This window comes from Erythrolamprus reginae, chromosome 2, assembly GCF_031021105.1.
Source record: "Erythrolamprus reginae isolate rEryReg1 chromosome 2, rEryReg1.hap1, whole genome shotgun sequence".
Classification (NCBI taxonomy): Eukaryota; Metazoa; Chordata; class Lepidosauria; order Squamata; family Dipsadidae; genus Erythrolamprus; species Erythrolamprus reginae.
The window spans coordinates 223650017-223669763 of NC_091951.1; the positions used below are offsets into that span (position 1 = coordinate 223650017).

General features: G+C 41.9%; 1 protein-coding gene across 1 annotated transcript in view; it reads right to left on the bottom strand.

Annotated features, from left to right (window-relative positions):
* Positions 1–19236, bottom strand: part of LAG3 (lymphocyte activating 3) — a 44111-nt gene extending 24875 nt beyond the window's left edge. Inside the window, exon 1 of the mRNA XM_070736820.1 lies at positions 18833–19236. Within this exon, the coding sequence (XP_070592921.1) occupies positions 18833–19236 (404 nt within the window). The remainder of the gene's footprint in view (positions 1–18832) is intronic.
* Between the last annotated feature and the right edge of the window lie 511 nt (positions 19237–19747).

The window sequence follows — 19747 nt, forward strand, 5'->3', positions numbered from 1 at the left end:
GCCGGCAAAACCATCCGGGCTCCCCCTATTTGTCAATTTGGCCGGGCCCCTTACGCCACTACCAGTAGTACCGCCCTATCGGCGGCCCTGAGTGAAGTTGAGGATCCTTCTTTCCTAAGGGACCTGACTGGGGCAGGTCCGACACTAATTGTTCTCCATTGTAAAGGAAATGAATGGAAAACAGTGTTAAAATATAGTGGGGGTAGAATTAGTCTGAGTAGTAGGTAGAATGCATCCCACTCAATACCAGCAGACAGTCTTCCAGAAAATGCAGAATAGGGTCCCAGAAATAAAATCTATCTTGGTGACAATCTCTGAGGCAATCATTCACTTGCTGTGTTTTTCTTTCCATTTCAAGTAATTTCCATGCCAGAAAAGAAAAACAGAAAACTATGAACTCCTATCTAGTGGTTGTCTGGATTTGAAAAGTCAGAGGTAATAACTCTGGGTAGTAGGAAAAAAGGTATAAAAGTGAGAAGGTGTCAGGTGCAGTGAATCAGGAACTAGAATAGAATTCAAAAATACTAGAAGTTTATTTCAGATTTGTCTAGCTACAAGAATCTGATCCAGTAGTGGTCAAGGCGAATTGGCCATTCCAAAAAGATACTAAAAGATCAATCATAGCTATCTCTTTGCACAGTGCTCTTTAAAAAGATAACAGGAGAATCACAGAAGCTGAGACTGACCAAATGAAAGAAGGCATGTATCCATCACCCTGAAATATCCGATAAGCAGTATTCTACATCTGCCCAAAGACAAAGACACTTCCATTTTAGGAAAGAAATTGAATTTGAAAAATCTAACTTCAAAATTCTACACACCTCTGGAACTGATCAGGCTTCAGGCTCTCAGGAAAGTCTACTTGCTTGTAAATTCTATTCCACTATAATATAAAAATGAATTTAATAGCAGAGCAAGGACACCAAAGAAAGGGTTCAGGCATTATAGTCTTTTTTCTTTGGAATGCAAGTTTTGCCATTTCTTTTTGTAACAGAAAGGGCTAAATAAATCTGCTAAAGAAAAATTTATTTATTATTTATTTATTATTCAGACTTGTATGCCGCCCCTCTCCGCAGACTCGGGGCGGCTCACAGCAAAATATAACAATCGTAACAAATCCAAATAAATTTAACATATTTTTAAAAGTTTTAAAAAAAGAACCCCATTTACTAACAAGCACACACACAAACATACCATGCATAAATTGTACATGCCCGGGGGAGGTGTTTCAGTTCCCCCATGCCTGACGGCAAAGGTGGGTTTTAAGGAGTTTACGAAAGGCAGGGAGAGTAGGGGCAGTTCTAATCTCTGGGGGGAGTTGGTTCCAGAGAGTCGGGACCGCCACAGAGAAGGCTTTTCCCCTGGGGCCCGCCAACCGACATTGTTTAGTTGACGGGACCCGGAGAAGGCCCACTCTGTGGGACCTAATCGGTCGCTGGGATTCGTGCGGCAGAAGGCGGTCTCAGAGATATTCTGGTCCAATTCCATGAAGGGCTTTAAAGGTCATAACCAACACTTTGAATTGTGACCGGAAATTGATCGGCAGCCAGTGCAGACTGCGGAGTGACGGCGAAACATGGGCATACCTAGGTAAGCCCATGACTGCTCTCGCAGCTGCGTTCTGCACGATCTGAAGTTTCCGAACACTTTTCAAAGGTAGCCCCATGTAGAGAGCGTTACAGTAGTCGAACCTCGAGGTGATGAGGGCATGAGTGACTGTGAGCAATGAGTCCCAGTCCAGATAGGGCCGCAACTGGTGCACCAGGCGAACCTGGGCAAACGCCCCCCTCGCCACAGCTGAAAGATGGTTCTCTAATGTGAGCTGTGGATCGAGGAGGACGCCCAAGTTGCGGACCCTCTCCGAGGGGGTCAATAATTCCCCCCCAGGGTAATGGACGGACAGATGGAATTGTCCTTGGGAGGCAAAACCCACAGCCACTCCATCTTATCCGGGTTGAGTTTGAGTCTGTTGACACCCATCCAGGCCCCAACAGCCTCCAGACACCGGCACATCACTTCCACTGCTTCATTGACTGGACATGGGGTGGAGATGTAAAGCTGGGTGTCATCGGCGTACTGATGATACCTCACCCCATGCCCTTGGATGATCTCACCCAGCGGTTTCATGTAGATATTAAATAGCAGGGGGGAGAGGACTGACCCCTGAGGCACCCCACAAGGGAGAGACCTCGGAGTCGACCTCTGACCCCCCACTAACACCGACTGCGACCGATCGGAGAGGTAGGAGGAGAACCACTGAAGAACAGTGCCTCCCACCCCCAACCCCTCCAGCCGGTGCAGAAGGATACCATGGTCGATGGTATCGAAAGCCGCTGAGAGGTCAAGGAGCACCAGGACAGAGGATAAACCCCTGTCCCGGGCCTGCCAGAAATCATCCATCAACGCAACCAAAGCAGTTTCCGTGCTGTAACCGGGCCTGAAACCCGACTGCTGGGGACCTAGATAATCGGCTTCTTCCAAGGACCGTTGGAGCTGGAGCGCCACCACCTTCTCAACAACCTTCCCCATAAAGGGAAGGTTGGAGACTGGGCGATAGTTATTAAGTACGGCTGGGTCCAGGGAAGGCTTCTTGAGGAGGGTGCGCACGAGCGCCTCTTTATAGAGTGTTGGAAAAACTCCCCTCCCCAAGGAAGCATTGATAATCTCCTGGACCCAGCTCCGTGTCACCTCCCTGCTGGCCGAAACCAACCAGGAGAGACATGGATCCAGTAAACAGGTGGTGGAAGTCACAGATCCAATGGCCTTGTCCACTTCATCAGGTGTCACCAGATCAAACTCTTCCCAGACAGGTGGACAAGTACGTGCCCCAGTCACCTCGACTGACTCGTTGTCAGTCGACTCTGTTTCCCAATTGGAGTCGAGGTCGGCCCGGATCTGAGCGATTTTATCAGCGAAAAACGTATTAAAATCCTCGGCACTGCTCTGCAAGGGCTCCCCAACTCCCCCCTGATTAAGAAGGGAGCGGGTCACCCTAAACAGAGCGGCCGGGCGGGATTCTGCTGATGCAATCAAGGCGGCATGGTACGCGCATCTTGCCGCCTTGAGCGCCACTTTGTAAGTCTTAGTAAAAGCTCTTACAAGTGTTCGATCAGATTCAGACCTACTCTTCCTCCATCGCTTCTCTAGACGTCTCTTCTGGCATTTCAACTCCCGGAGCTCCTCGTTGAACCATGGAGCTCTACGGGGTCTAGCGCCACGGAGAGGTCGCAAAGGCGCAATCCGGTCAATAGCCTCCGCTGTAGCCTTGTTCCAGGCCTCCGCAAGAGACTCCGCCGAACTGTGGACAAGTGCCTCTGGAATAACCCCAAGCGCCGTCTGAAAGCCCTCTGGGTCCATCAGGCATCTGGGGCGGAACATCTTAATTGGTTCCGCCTCCCTGTGGGGAAGGATTGGAGCCAGGAAGTCAAGCCGTAGTAGAAAATGGTCTGACCATGACAAAGGCAATGCTTCTAAGCCCCTTACTCTCAGACCATTACTCAATTGCTCAGAAAGGAATACAATGTCAGGTGCGTGTCCTCCCTCGTGAGTCGGACCCTGTACTACTTGAGTCAGGTCCATGGCTGTCATGGTGGCCATGAACTCCTGTGCCAACCCAGAGGTTTCGCCAAGTGACGGCAGGTTGAAGTCCCCCAGGACAATAAGTCCGGGGAACTCCACCGCCAACCCGGCTACCTCCTCGAGTAGCACAGGCAGGGCTTTTGACACGCAGCTGGGAGGCAGGTACGTGAGAAATAAGCCCACCTGGACCCCTAAGTCCAACTTCATCAAGAGAGACTCGCAACCCGCAATTTCCGGAGCAATGAGTCTATGTAGGCAAAGGCTCTCCCTGGCTATAATAGCCACTCCTCCCCCCCTTCCCTGGGGTCGAGGTTGATGCCATATCTGAAACCCGGCTGGGCAAATTTCAGAGAGAGGAACTCCTCCCTCTGGGCCCAGCCAGGTTTCAGTAATACATGCAGGGTCGGCCTCCTCATCCAGGTTCAAATCCCGGATGAGGAGAGCTTATATGTGGGTATAACATATAATTTGACATTAGAAGACTGATTTATCACAATAACTTGACAGTTACCACACCCACAAATGCACTACTGTATAAAGTGTTTTTCTCAATAGGAGTTTAGATTGTCAAAGAAATCTTCCTTGAATGGTGAAGTAATAATTTTCATTGCTATTACTGGTATGTCTGAAAATTAAACATTGTCAGAGAGAAGAGTTGCTATGAAAATGTGCTTGGAAGGAAAAACAATTAAATTATATCCAGGATAGACAGACAGATAGATAGATAGATAGATAGATAGATAGATAGATAGATAGATAGATAGATAGATAGATAGATAGATAGATTAGATAGATAGATAGATAGATAGATAGATAGATAGATAGATAGATAGATAGATAGATAGATAGATTAGATAGATAGATAGATAGATAGATAGATAGATAGATAGATAGATAGATAGATAGATAGATAGATGATGGATGGATGGATGGATGGATAGATAGATAGATAGATAGATAGATAGATAGATAGATAGATAGATAGATAGATAGATAGAAAGATAGTTTTATGCACATGTATGAATGCATGCATGAATACTTTCAGATCAGGTTTTGATTCCTAGGGACTACTTGGAAAAGTCCCTGAAGTTTTCTTGGCAAAACTTTTCAGAAGAGGTTTGTCCTTGCCTGCTTCCTTTCATTGGCTGAGAAACAGGAACTGTGCCAAAGTCACTCAGTTGGTTTCGTGTCTAAGGTGAGACTAGAATTCATGGTGTCCTGGCTTCCAACTCAATGCTTTAAACTCCTGTGTCAAATTGCCTTTCCAGGAAACTACACGTTCTCAAATTATTTCCAGACAGATTGCAATAAAAACCAGAACATATGAAATGTTTTATGTCATAAACCAGCTCTCATCAAGGTGGTGACCTCCAAATTTGTCGGAATTCAACTCTCAGTTTTCCAGCTGGCCAAGAGTTCCACACATTTAGATGACATCCAATCATAAAATTGAAATGGGTCCTTTTAGGCCATTTAATCCAACCTCCTGCTGAGTGAAAGCAATCAATCTTTGGTCTTTGCCAGAATGAATAGAGTGAAATTGCTGCAACTCATGAAAACTGAGGGGTTTTCAGACTGCACCTCTAGTTAGAAATGTTTCCTTACTGATCAGCCAGGATCTATGGTACTTTTCTAGAAGACCATTATTTCACTTTCCATCTCCTGGGATAATATAGAATAGTCTCTAATACTTGTTAAGTGCTATCACGTTCTCCAATTATTGCTTCAAGTTGTTAGTCTCTCCATTCTTCTGATCAGCCTGATAAGGACTCTCTCCATTTCTTCCTCTGGAAAATTATCAGTTGGCGGATCAATTCCTTCATACTTCACTGCAGTTTCATGGGAACTGCTGATTGAGTACAACTGTGCCATCCACTCTGACTTTAATTAGCTTGCTAAACAGAATGTTTTGTTAAAGCCTGATATTAAAGACAAGAATGCTGTGTAATGTCCACACATCATTCCTACAAACTACAGAAGAACATCAAAAGAAGAAATAATAAGATGATAAATAATAGAATAGAATAGAATTTTTATTGGCCAAGTGTGATTGGACACACAAGGAATTTGTCTTGGTGCATATGCTCTCAGCATACATAAAATAAAATATACATTTGTCAAGAATAATAAAAATCTTAGGATATAAGCAACAAGTTACAGTCATACAGTCAACATGGGAGGAAATGGGTGAAAGGAATTATGAGAAAAACAATAACAGCCTGAGAAGGCTTGTTCTTGAAAAGTTCATGCTTACATACATTAATCACCATTATTTTAATATTCTTACAGATAGTTTGTTCTATACTCGATATAAAATTTCTTCTGGTATGATGCCAGTCTGATTGCAATCTAATTCACGGGTTCCTCTTTCCCCCCACTTTTGAAAAACCAGACCATGCTTCCAATTATCTTGCACTTCGCACTTTATCCAAAATTTCTCAAAGGTTGACTGATAGAGGTTAATCCAGTCAACTAGTTTCTTCAGTTGCTGTTTAGTTTCTGACTTCCTAATCTGATGGAAGGATTGTCTGAAACTGCATCTTCAAGTTCTTATAAACTCATGATGCTGCCATTAATAATTATTTATTTGTTTATTTATGCATATGCTGTCAATCTCATGGTTCAAGGTAACTCTGATCTAGCTATATAGTAACTCTGATCTAGCACTCTGAAGAGTGTTCAGAAACTTCAAATCGTCCAAAATGCAGCTGCACAAGCGGTTATGGACCTTCCAAGACAGGCCCATATCTCATCATCACTCCGCGGACTGCATTGGCTGCTGATCTGTGTCCGGACACAATTCAAAGTGTTGATTATGACCTATAAAGCCCTACATGGCATAGAACTAGATTACCTCTGAGACCACCTTCTGCCGCATGAATCCCAGCATCCAGTGAGGTCCCACAGAGTTGGTCTCCTTAGGGTCCCATCAACCAAACAATGCCAGCTGGTAGGACCTAGGGCAAGAGCCTTCTCTGTAGGGGTCCTGGCCCTCTGGAATCAGCTCCCCCCAGAGATTCGCACTGCCCCCACACTCCTTGCCTTCCGAAAGAGTTTAAAAACTCATCTTTGTCACAAGGCCTGGGGTCATTAGATCTTTTCCCCTGACCAATGATTGTTTTTAGTGTGATTTATTGAGTGAAAGTTAATGAACGTTTTAAAGTTAGAATTTTTAAAGATTTTTAACTTTATTAATTGGATCAATTGTATTATTATGTCTTTTATATATGCTGTGAGCGGCCCTGAGTCCTCGGAGAGGGGCGCCATACAAATCTAATTAAACTAAACTAAACTAAACTATATTGTCTCTTCCTTTTTAAATTGCTTTCAATTCTTCCAAGGGCAGTGATGACAAATCTTTTTGGGTTCACATGCCAGAAGGATGTGTGTATGTATATGGCAGCATGCGCGCATGTGCCCACACACATTCCCTTCCCCCCACGCTGCCCCTGCACATGCGCACAATCCTTCCCCATGCACACAGGCCTGACTAAAGCCTGGGATGGTGAAAAAACAGGCAAACGGGCAAACTGGAAGTTCGGGAAAACGGACTTCTGGTTTGCCCGTTGTGCTGTTTTTTGCCCCCATGGCCTTCCCCAAGGCCAAAAATTAGCTAGCACATGTGCGCTGCAGCTGATATAGGGCAACACCCGAGATGCCTTTTCCATCTCTAAAGGACGACAGCCTGTCTTTCAACCATCACCAGCCTGCCATTCATGAGGAATTATTCTTGGATTGTAGATGCCTAACAATATAGGTCAGACCTGGGCAAAATGCGGCCTGAGGGCTGGATGCGGCCCCCCCACTATCTGTGACCAGCCTGAGGAGATCGGTCTACGTTTTCTAGATAAGAACTGGGTGCTCAAGATTTAATATTTAATATATTATTATATATATAATATATAATATACTGTATAATATAGAATAGAATAGAATTGATATAATATAATATGATTTTATTATATATTACATTATAATATTATATTTTATATTATATTATATTATATATTACATTATATTATATTACATTACATTATATTAATTATATTATATTTAATTATAATTTATAATTATAATATAATTAACTCAATTCTACCCAATAATATACAGTATTGGATAGAACTGAGTTAATTATATTAGTCCAGCCCTCTAAAACCATCCCAATTTCTCATGCAGCCCAATGGCAAAATGAATTGCCCACCCCTGATATAGGTCATAGAAACATGTGCATATACTGTACCCCTTTGCTGCTACAAGGTAAGAATCCACAAAAGAGAATTGTCAGTTTCACAGAATGTGTTTTCATCTGACTGAAGAAGGAATCTTCTCTCAGGATGCTCAGACTTTTTATTCAAGGTTAAAGGAAAAGGTTGTCCACAAGACAGGTCATGAATTTCCCCAAAGAGGGGGAGAGGGAGGGAGGGAGGGAGGGAGGGAGGGAGGGAGGGAGGGAGGGAGAGATTTATCAAGTTCATTTTAGGGGTTTATTGTGTCAGTATAAGTATTTTTAACATGCATTTCAAATCTTCTTCCCTTTCTATTGCTTTTACTATTTTTCCAACAAATTATATCTTTCAGTTGCTGAAATATATTACACTCATAAATCTTCCCCCAGTCTCAGTTAGATGAATGATAATAACATTTACTTTCTTAAATTAAGAATTCAAGGTCTCCAATGTATTTATATAGTTCTATCTTTAGTATCAGACAATTTAGATCATGATTCTTCACAAATATAGTTATTCTCTTGTTACCTCTTCCCATGCCCAAACCCTTATCTGGAGTTACATATTTATGCCTCAAACTTCACAATATTAAAATTAAGCTTAGTTTGACGGTGCCCAATTTATGTATGATTGCATTCAAACCGGCAGCAGTTTGTCCTCCAGAAATTGCAGGCTTTGATCTCAGAAACTAAGCCTCAATTTTTTTCCCCAGAAACAATCATTGACTTGTGGCCATCTAGTGGTGCTCTGGGCTTTTGCAGATGAAATCTTACAACTGTAAGATCTTCAGGGAATACAGTTGTTGTTTTAGGCATTAAAGATAGACCTTGACTTACAACAGTTCATTTAATGACTGTTTGAAGTTTACAACGGCATTGAAAAAAGTGTCTATTTTTCATATCTATAACCATTGCTTACCCTATCATCAGATGATCAAAATTCAGGTGCTTGGCAGCTGATTCATAGTTGCCAAGTTTTTATTATTATTTATTTGTTTGTTTGTTTGTTTGTTTGTTTTATTTTATTTGTTTTGTCAAGTATGTATTGGTGGTATAGAAAGATATAACAATGTTTTTATACATGATACTAGTTAAAGAGAAACATTAGGACAGGGGACGGAAGCCACTCTGGTGCACTTATGCACGCCCCTTACTGACCTCTTGGGAACAGGGAGAGGTCAACAGTGGATAGTCTAAGGGCAAAGTTTTGCAGGTTAGGAGATGATATTATAGAGTCAGGTAATGAGTTTCATGCATCAACTACTCAGTTACTAAAGTCATATTTTCTGCAGTCGAATTTAGAGCGATTCGTATCTGTTATGTGATCGTCTGTTGTTTTGATTGAAGCTGAAGTAGTTGTTGACAGGAAGGATGTCATAGCAGATGATTTTGTTGCCTGATTGTAGTGCCCTGGGATCATGTGATCACCTTTTGTGACCTTCTGATAAGAAAGGTCAGTGGGGAAGCCAGATTCTGAACCAAAACCCTAACTTAGCAACAACAGTGATTCACTTAACAACTGTGGCAAGAAAGGTTGTAAAATAGGGCAAAACTCAGGTAAATAAATATCTCGTTTAGCAGCAGAAATTTTGGACTCGGTTGTGATCATATGGCAAGGACTGCCTGTATCATTTCTCTCCATGTGGATCAAAAAGAAGGGGAATTTATTAACGGGCTTGGTGAGTCTTCCAAGCTGCTTTTTCACATCCCTAACCTAGGCACCAAGAAGAGAGCGTTTGGGGAAGGTTGACTTAAAACTTTTGTATACAAGACGGTAATTCATTAAAAAAAAAATTAATAAGCAATTCAGATTACTAAGTGATTTATAATGGGCTATATAGAATGTATATAGTTCACACCACTATACGGACCTGTTGTGCACTCGCCCGCTTCTATTATGTTTTTAATTCTATGTGTTTGTATCGTTTTTGTATTGTCATTGTTCTGGTTTCTGGTAGAAGTTTAGTAATTACAAATAACTCTCATTAAATGCATCATTTCATGAATAAAGCAACTCCGTTTATTTCTCTGCTCTCCTGTATTTCAACACCTTCCAGACATCACTTGGTCTGTTATCTCTCTCTCAGCCGCATTTCTCGCATTCCTTTTCCTGCTTCACTTAGATAAGATTTATTTCCTAACTACATAGCTATAAAAAACATCAGCACTGACTGAATACCATACAAAATAGTTTGGCTTACTTTAGCGTGGCGAAAAACCCCTCCATATTTCTGTTCGGCAACGTTGAAACTCCACCCTTCTTCTCCACTAGCCCCCTGATGTGCCAAATACCTCACTACAATATTTAACCCATTCCTCTCCTTAATATCTTCTTCCAGACCTTTGCTCTCTACGTTTCTGAATCCTTCTGAATTTAGGATTAACCCAGCATGCGTCTGATTCTCACTAGATCCTGAATTCATAGCCCCATCCTGTGGCTGGTCTCCCACCTGTTTTACTACCTGTAACCCCCCCCCCACCATAAACACTATCTGAATCTGAGTCCTCAATATCTTCATCATCCTCCAACTGATCAAGAGTATGTACAACAGTCATTATGTATTTATATATATAAATAAAATGTATGACAGTTCAAAAAAAAAAAGACGGCAATTCATGAAATCTTCTGTGGTGTTGTTAGTCACAAAATAGTGTCCGACCCATCGCGACCCCATGAACAACATTTCTCCAGGCCTTCCCTGTCCTCTACCATCCTCTGGAGTCCGTTTAAGCTCATGCCCACTGCTTCAGTGACTCCATCCAGCCACCTCATTGTCTGCCGTCCCCTTCTTCTTTTGCCCTCAATCTTTCCCAGCATCAGGCTCTTCTCCAGTGAGTCCTCTATATAGCTTAATATATTTGCGAAGTTTTAGTTGCTCTTCTTTTCATAAAACATTTGTAATTCAAATGACCAAGGTAATAAGAACAGTGCAACTACCATGGTTTATTCCCAATTCAGCCATAATAGTTGAATTTAATTTTAATTTAATTTATTCGATATGCCGCTCAATCCCATAGGATTTGAGATTCAGCAATGATAGTTGAAGCCATTGTTGTTTATTTTTTTATTGATTGATTGATTTTGTCCAATACACAATGAGGATTTTAGTGGGTATACACATAGTAAAATACATGATGAAGGTTATAGAGGATATACTCATACTAAAATATATCTAAAAAAGAATAGAAGAGAAGATATAGGAATAAAACATATCAACGAAAGAACAGAAGAAGAGATATAGGAATAGAAGAAAGGTATAGGAGATATAGGAGAGCAATAGGACAGGGGACGGAAGGCACTCTAGTGCACTTGTACTCGCCCCTTACTGACTTCTTAGGAATCTGGATAGGTCAACCGTGGATAATTAAGGGTAAAGTGTTGGGGGTTTGGGGATGACACTATGGAGTCCGGTAATGAGTTCCACACTTCGACAACTCGGTTACTGAAGTCATATTTTTTACAGTCAAGTTTGGAGCGGTTAATATTAAGTTTAAATCTGTTGTGTGCTCTTGTGTTGTTGTGGTTGAAGCTGAAATAGTCGCCGACAGGCAGGACATTGCAGCATATGATCTTGTGGGCAATACTTAGATCTTGTTTAAGGCGTCTTAGTTCTAAGCTTTCTAGGTCCAGGATTGAAAGTCTAGTCTCTTAGGGTATTCTGTTTCGAGTGGAGGAGTGAAGGGCTCTTCTGGTGAAGTATCTTTGGACATTTTCAAGGGTGTTAATGTCTGAGATGCGATATGGGTTCCAAACGGATGAGCTGTATTCAAGGATGGGTCTGGCAAAAGTTTTGTAAGCTCTGGTAAGTAGTGTGAAATTGCCGGAGCAGAAGCTACGTAGGATTAGGTTTACAACTCTTGAAGCCTTCTTGGCTATGTTGTTGCAGTGTCCTTTGGCACTTAAATCTTTTGTTGTTAGTATACCGAGTGGGGATTATCTGTGATAATTTGATTATTCAGTTCGAATTTGGAGTTCAGATTCTTTTCCCCAATGTGTAGGACAGAGCATTTGCTAGTTGAGATTTGGAGTTGCCATGTGTCTGTTCCAAGGAGACCGGAAACATATGAGTAGGTGATGATGCACTCAACCCTCATAGTTAATGAAGTGCATCAGTTGGAAGACACCCAAAGGCATTTGGGCCCATTGGTGTTAAATTCTGTGTAGTTACACAAATTTGCAAATCTATTAATGACCCTACTCCTTTTGGGCGGAAGGGGGAAATAAATAATAATAATTAATAATAATTTAGTAGATTTGTATGCCGCCTGTTGTGGTTAGCTCTGGCCCAGCTCCTGCCCCAAGGACTGTGGATGTGGGGGAGACATCCACATGCCACAGGCCTGTTTTGCTCCCGGTGGAATCTGCTGATGAAGGCTCCTCTGACCAAGAAGACATGAGTGAAGGGGAGGAGGAGAGTGTGGCAGACAGCTCAGAAGGAGATCAATTATCTAGCTCCTCCTTGGATTCGGAACAAGAGTTAATGATACAGCCACGCATGCGGAGAGTGATGCACAGGCAGCAACAACTGAGAAATTATTATCAAAGAAAATGAGGCCACCTGTGGTTGGGTGGGGCTGTGGTAATTAGTGAGGCTGCTATAAATAGCAGCCTGTGGGTTTGGCCATTGTGGAGGATTATCTGATGGTTGTGTTTCGTGCCTGCCTTGCTGACTTCGACCTTTGTGTGCTGATTTTTCCCCACTTTGAAACTAAACCAGAGCAAAGTGTGTTTCACTTTGTGAAAGAAGAAGGACTGTGAATTGCCTCACAGCTGCAAGCTAAGTATCTCAGAACTGATAAGGGACTTGTACAAATTACCAGTTTGTTTGGAGATGAGTGCTCTTTGCTATATAAAGAGAGTGCTTAGTTTATTTGATTTTTCATTATAAAGAACATTGTTTTGAATTTTCAAACGTGTGTGTGTCTGAAATTTGTATCTGTGAATTTTCGGGAGGATTCTACCAGAGAGCTTGACAGAACACTGCCCCGCTCCGGAGACTTGGAGTGGCTGAAATGAAATAATTGAAATAAACTGATTGGTGTATGAAAGCCAGGGAAAACAATTTTGCAAGGCAAAAAAAGAACAAGAGCAGCATTGGTTCGCTTGTCAGTCTTTCCTTCTTTGACACTAAAAAATGTGGAAAGTTTATAAATGAAAGAAGACATCTTTTGACCTATAAAATTCTGTGATTTGGGACTAAGAAATTCCACAATAGGAGATGCACTTGGAAGTGTTTGTGGTTTTTGGGTTCCTGAAGTTTTTGCCAATCATTTCAGTAACTACAGTATTTAGGCAACTATCTTAAATAGACTTGATTTCACATGGTAAAAACCTTATACAATATAATGAAATCTCAATTTACTAGGCTTTGTTCCAGTGATTTAACCTCAGTGCTAATTATATATTTACTCAGATGATGCAAATGATGTAATTTATGTCAATTTATGGCATTTGCATAATGGCATCATAGCAGAAATTATGTGAATCCCTGCAGTGTTTTTCTCATCTATTTAACAGACATTCCTGTAGAATACACAGGCAATCTTTGCCCTATTGCCTTTTAGAACAAGATTTCACTGTGCATCACAATAGAATACATCTGAATACTGTAGTATAAGGTTGTGTTCTTTTTTTAGCAACAACAATTTAAGATTTTTAAAAATAGATATCTGTAAGGATAAACTGGATTCAAATGTGGACTTAGTGCAGAGGTATTTATTAAAGAAGCCTAATGAATTACCTCTTTTATGGATGTACTTAATTTTTGCTTTTGGCTTATGCAGACTTATTACCATGCAATATTTGATGGTCATATTGAAAGGCATAAAGCAAACTGGAAATAAACAAATTCAAGTACCCTGAGAATTAAACAATGGAGTCATACAGTTAAAATAATAAATAATTACAATCTTTTTAACTAAAAGATTGTTGATCAAAACGTCATTTAAAGGAACTTTATCCAAAACTCTTCAAAGTGTTTCAGCAATTGACTGAAGGAGGATAATCTTCCCCAAATTCAGAAGGAACTTGGAAAGGAGATATAGGATTGTCTGAAAAGGGTGGAAGCCTTTCTGATGGTTTATAATTGCAAACAATTGAAGACCTCACTCAACTAAAGATTTAATTATTTTTAAAAGACTAATGTTTAACACAATGCAAGTAACATGTGTAATAGAAAAAGATTACAGAGATCTTGTCCTTTTACCTTATTTACAAAGCTCTATGATTCAGGGTCATCCAATTAAAAATCTGGACCAAATCCAGGCTCTTTCCTCACTAAGAATAGAACAGAAGACAATGTAATAGAATTCTTTATTGGCCAAGTGTTATTGGACACACAAGGAATTTGTCTTGGTGCATATGCTCTCAGTGTATCTAAAGAAAACATACACTTGTCAAGAATCATGAGTTACAACTAGTGATGGGCGAACTGAACCTGCATAATTCAGGTCCGTACTGAATTTTGCGGTGTTTGGTATGCTGGACACGAACCCAAAATTTTTCCAAAGTTCGGGCAAAGTTCAGGGTTGTGTTTGGCATTCGGAGCTTTGACATCACCGGCAGGTTGCTAAGGATGCCAAGGTGATCACTTCCTGGATTCCATGGAATCCAGGAAGTGATCACCTTGGCATCCTTAGCAACCTTCTGGTGACGTCAAAGCTCCGCCCCCGGAATCTCTTCATGGGAGGGATTCCCCGTTTGGGTTCGAATTCGGGTTCGGTTCAGGTTCGGCTGAATTTTGCATAAAATTCTTGCCGAACTTGCCGAACCCGAACACCATTGGGTTCGCCCATCACTAGTTACAACACTTAATGATTTTCATAGGGGTCAAAAGAGCAACAAGGAAACAATTAATATTAATAAAAATTAAGCAACAAGTTACAGTCCTACAGTCATAAGCGGGAGGAAATGGGTGATAGGATTTCTAGCACTATCTATCTTGGAGTTGTCCTGATATTTATAATCCCGCTGATTTCCCTGTTTTGCCTCTATTTTCAATCATTGCCAGGCATCTGATTCCCATCCCATCTGAACCCCTTCCAAAGTACCACCTAACAGATTTTACCCACTTTGGATGGTATCAGAATAAATGTTAATTATCTTAATACCAGTACAACTAAAGACAGCTGAACCTGTCTCATCTGGATTACGAACAAGGTGGCGATAGTCATGGAGCATGGTAGAAAGAAGAAAAAATTTGCATTGCCTTTGTAGATGCCCAGGTTCGCCTGGTGCACCAGTTGTGGCCCTATCTGGACCGTGACTCACTACTCACAGTCACAGTCACCCATGCCCTCATCACCTCGAGATTCGACTACTGTAATGCTCTCTACATGGGGCTACCTTGGAAAAGTGTTCGGAAACTCATGTTACACCAACACTCCGCAGTCTGCATTGGTTGCTGATCAATTTCCAGTCACAATTCAAAGTGTTGGTTATGACCTATAAAGCCTTTCATGGCATTGGACCAGAATATCTCCGGGACCGCCTTCTGCCGCACGAATCCCAGTGACCGATTAGGTCCCACAGAGTTGGCCTTCTCCTGGTCCCGTTGACTAAACAATGTCATTTGGCGGGTCCCAGGGGAAGAACCTTCTCTTTGGCGGCCCCGACTCTCTGGAACTAGCTCCCCCCGGAGATTAGAACTGTCCCACCCTCCTTGCCTTTCGTAAACTCCTCAAAACCCACCTTTGCCGCCAGGCATGGGGGAATTGAGATATCTCCCCTGGGCCTATACAATTTATGTATGGTATGTTTGTTGTGTCTATGTCTGTTTTTAATAATGGGTTTTTAAAAATGCTTTTAAATTATTAGATTTGTCATGAATTGTTTTATTGCTGTTGTGAGCTGCCCCGAGTCTACGGAGAAGGGCGGCATACAAATCTATTAAATAAATAAATAAATAAATAAATGAGTGAGTGAGTGAGTGAGTGAGTGAGTGAGTGAGTGAATGAATGAATGAATGAGGAGGATACAGTCCATCAGTGCATAATACTATTGTAATTTTCTCTTTTGAAGATCTAATAGCAAAGTGGAGTCAGTGGGAAACAATGGATGTAGATCCAGATTAACCTTCTTTTCCCAAGACTTGATTCAATTATCAGTGAGCCATACTTCTTTTTTGCTCAGGACAATAAAAATTTATATCCCCCCCCCCCCCCCAAAAAAAAAATGTTTGCTAAATGACAGATTCCACCAACTTCTATTAATCAGCACCTCAGATACATGCACATTGCACAGATAAATCACGTGGAAGGCATCAAAGATATCCCGCTGGAGTCATCAGTTGGTGCATGTGCACAGTTCTGTTGACAGGAAGCATGCAAAACTCACTGACAGGCCAAAATGTTTGGCAGGCAAAAAAGAAACAAGAGCGGCCTCATTTATCTTCAGGGATTTATTGTAAAGTTGGGAGGGTTTCATTTTCTAAATATTTTGCATTGTGTTTACCATTGGTAGCAGCAAGAGCAGCTGTATTTGGTTACTGGTTTTCCCCCAAGTAAGGAGAAGGAAATAGTAGATGCTCAGAGGTATGGCTTTCTCACACTTGATATGACCTTTAAAAGAGCAGGGCATGCTATTGCTTAATTCATTTTTATTTCCCTCTCCCTCACTGGCAACAAGATAATTTCCTCTATAGAGACTTAATTTGGTGGGTAATAGTTCTCTATTTATTGTCTTCATTCAACATCACTTGTTATTTACTCTTGCCTTTTCTATTTAAAGTCACTGTTACACTGTATAAAATACCCTCTTATAAAAGCTCTCCTTGCATACCAAACTATTTTTTACTTCTATGGCTCTAATAAGGTTATTCTCAAAATATTATTTTAACTTTTTTATTGCAATGCTCCATTACTGCTTCTATTTTCAGTTTATTGTAAGGATTAAAAGAATCTTTTCAAAGTGTTTGGTTTTAATTTCTAAGAAGAAAATTCATTCTTATTCAAATTGAGAAGCTTGCATTTCAGACTTCTATGCAACATTGCAGTTCAGGGCAGGAGTGAAATTCAAAATTTTTCTGTACTGGTTCTGTGGGCTTGGCAGGGGAAGGATACTGCAAAATCTCCATTCCTTCTCCACTCCTGCGGGAAGGATATTGCAAAATCTCCATTCCCACCCTACTCTGAAGCCAGACGGAGGTGGTATTTGCTGGTTCTCTGAACTGCTCAAAATTTTCACTTTCGGTTCTCCAGAATCTGTCAGAATCTATAGAATAGAATAGAATAGAATAGAATAGAATAGAACAGAACAGAACAGAACAGAATAAAATTTTATTGGCCAAGTATGATTAGACACACAAGGAATTTGTCTTGGCGCAAATGCTCTCAGCATACATAAAATAAAATATACATTTGTCAAGAATCATGTAGTACAACCCTTAATGATTGTCATAGGGGTCAAATAAGCAATGAAGAAACAATATTAATAAAAATCTTAGGATACAAGCAACAAGTTACAGTCATACAGTCCTAAGTGGGAGGAAAAGGATGATAGGAATGATGAGAAAAAGTAGTAAAATAGAAGTGCAGATTTAGTAAAAAGTCTGACAGTGTTGAGGGAATTATTTGTTTAGTAGAGTAGTAGTAGAGTAGTAGTGTTCGGGGGGAAACTGTTGTGGGAACACGAGTGATTTTAGACTGGCTTCCCTACTGGGTTTCCTTCTCACAGAACATTGGACATGAAGATCACAAGTTGTAGCGCCACTACAACTTCCTCAAATGTCATTCCCTTGGGAGTTATGGGTCCCGGATTTTGGACTCATTCTGTAATTTATGTGGTACCACATGTGGTACCTTAGTTCAAAAATTGTTGCATTATGATGCACTATTTCACCCGTCATGACAACAAAAGGTTTGAGTAGTATAATAACTGAATCAATTTGTAAATGATTGGTGATTTTTCCAGCCACTGAAGTATAGAAATAACATTTATTAAAAAACATGAATGTTGCTTCATTTGTGAAACCAGGGCTGACAGGAAGGGAGGTGACACCAGAGGTTGAACAGGAATGAGTTTATTAACTTCAGCACCTTAACAGCAACTCAGAACCAGAACAGCAAACAGCAGGATTGACAGCTGTCAAACTGGACCAGAGGACTTCAAACTTGGCAACGTGAAGACTTGTGGACTTCAACTCCTAGAATTCTGGGAGTTGAAGTCCACAAGTCTTCACGTTGCCAAGTTTGGGGACCCCTGCTCTGGACCAATAGAAGCGCTCCATTTTTCTGCTTGCTGGCTGCTTGTTCTTAGCCAATCAGGCTCAATTAAGCAGCTGGTAAGGTTTTAGCGCCATCGTATCTCTGAGGACATAATACCCCTCAGCCCCAGAATGATATGTGCGTAGTCAGAGAGATACACAGGGCAGTATCAGCTCCACCCAAAATGCCTCAGTACAGGGCTGGAGGCTGAAGGAGGAGGATCTGCAGGAGTGCCCCTGGAACTCTCAGCAACTGGACGGCAGCCATGACAGTAGCTCTGGTCCATGCTGGAAAAAACACATGGTCCAGTATGCTAGTCGTCACCGGCGCTTCAGTGGGTCGTGGGTTGGCTGGTTCCAGGGGGGTTGATAGTTTCCTGGGCTGAATCAAAGTTCTTGGAAAGGCTTGGGCCTGTTCAGAAGGGGCTATGCCAGGAATTCACCACCATAGTTAATTTACATATCATCTCCATAGTCGACCGTCGGCCATCTGTATCCTATAAGAGCAGGGTCCCGTTAGTTGTGCCATGTGTCGCAGTAGCCACTTTTGGCTGGTCCCAAAGTTTAGGGCAAAAGCGGGGTCTCCTATTTTGAACTCTCTGGCCAGGTTTACAGTGTGGGAATATTGTCCCATGTCGTAGCCTGGGTGTAGATGGTTGAGCCAGGCCTGGAGGCAGTGACCCATGAGCAATTCAGCCAAACTTATACCAATGATCTGGCATGGGGTGGTGTGATGTGCCATTAAATATTTACAAATGCTATTATGCTAATTTCTGTTCCCCAGGCAGCCCGAAGCCTCTTTTGTAGACCTAACAGCACTTCCTACCAGTCCATTGGCAGCTGCTCCAACCTGGTGATAATAGGTTCAGATGAAGTGGACTGCATTATCCCTAGCTCTACCCACTTGGAGTGGGCATCCACGAGCACCAGGAAAGTCTGCCCATGGAAGGGCCCAGCCAGGTCAAGGTGGAGTCGTGACCAAGGTGATCTAGGGGAGTTCCACTCCTGAATTGGGGCAGCAAGTGGAGCTGGCCTGTATTGTTGACACTCATTATTCCTAGTTACTGAGTCCTCTAACCCCTGGTCCATTTTTGGCCACCCGATGTAGCTGCACCCCAGGGACTTCATGCGCACGATGTTAGGGTCAGCAGTGTGCAAACATGTGAGAATGGTGTCCCTCAGCCTGGGTGTCACCACTACCCTATGTCCCCACAGGAGGCACTCCCTCATGACGGACAATTCATGTTGCCTGTTGTGGCATAGTTAGACACTGGGTACCACAGGCCCTTGGGGCCACCCCCTGCATACCCAGTCCATTATTTGGGAGAGGATAGGGTCAGATTTGGACAGGACAGCCACCTGAGAGGCGTTTTCGTTAGTGTGCTTCAGCTTAGTGTGATTCAGCTCTGAGGGTCGTGGCCAGCCATTCTCTCAGGAATCCATCCGACCTTCATCATCAGTGTTTCATTCGTGAAACCAGGGTTAACAGGAACAGAGGTGACACCAGAGGTTGATGAGGAATGCGTTTATTTACTTCAGCACCTTAACAGCAACTCAGAACCTGAATGGCAAACAGTAGGTTTGACAGCTCCTCTTATAGTCAAGCTTTCAAACTCTAAAACAATAGCAATGGTCCATTTTCCCATTGCCGGCTGCTGGCGTCTTAGCCAATCAGGCTTGACTAAGCAGCTGGCAAGGTTTTGGCACCATTGTATCTCTAGCTTTTAACAAATGTCTTCCT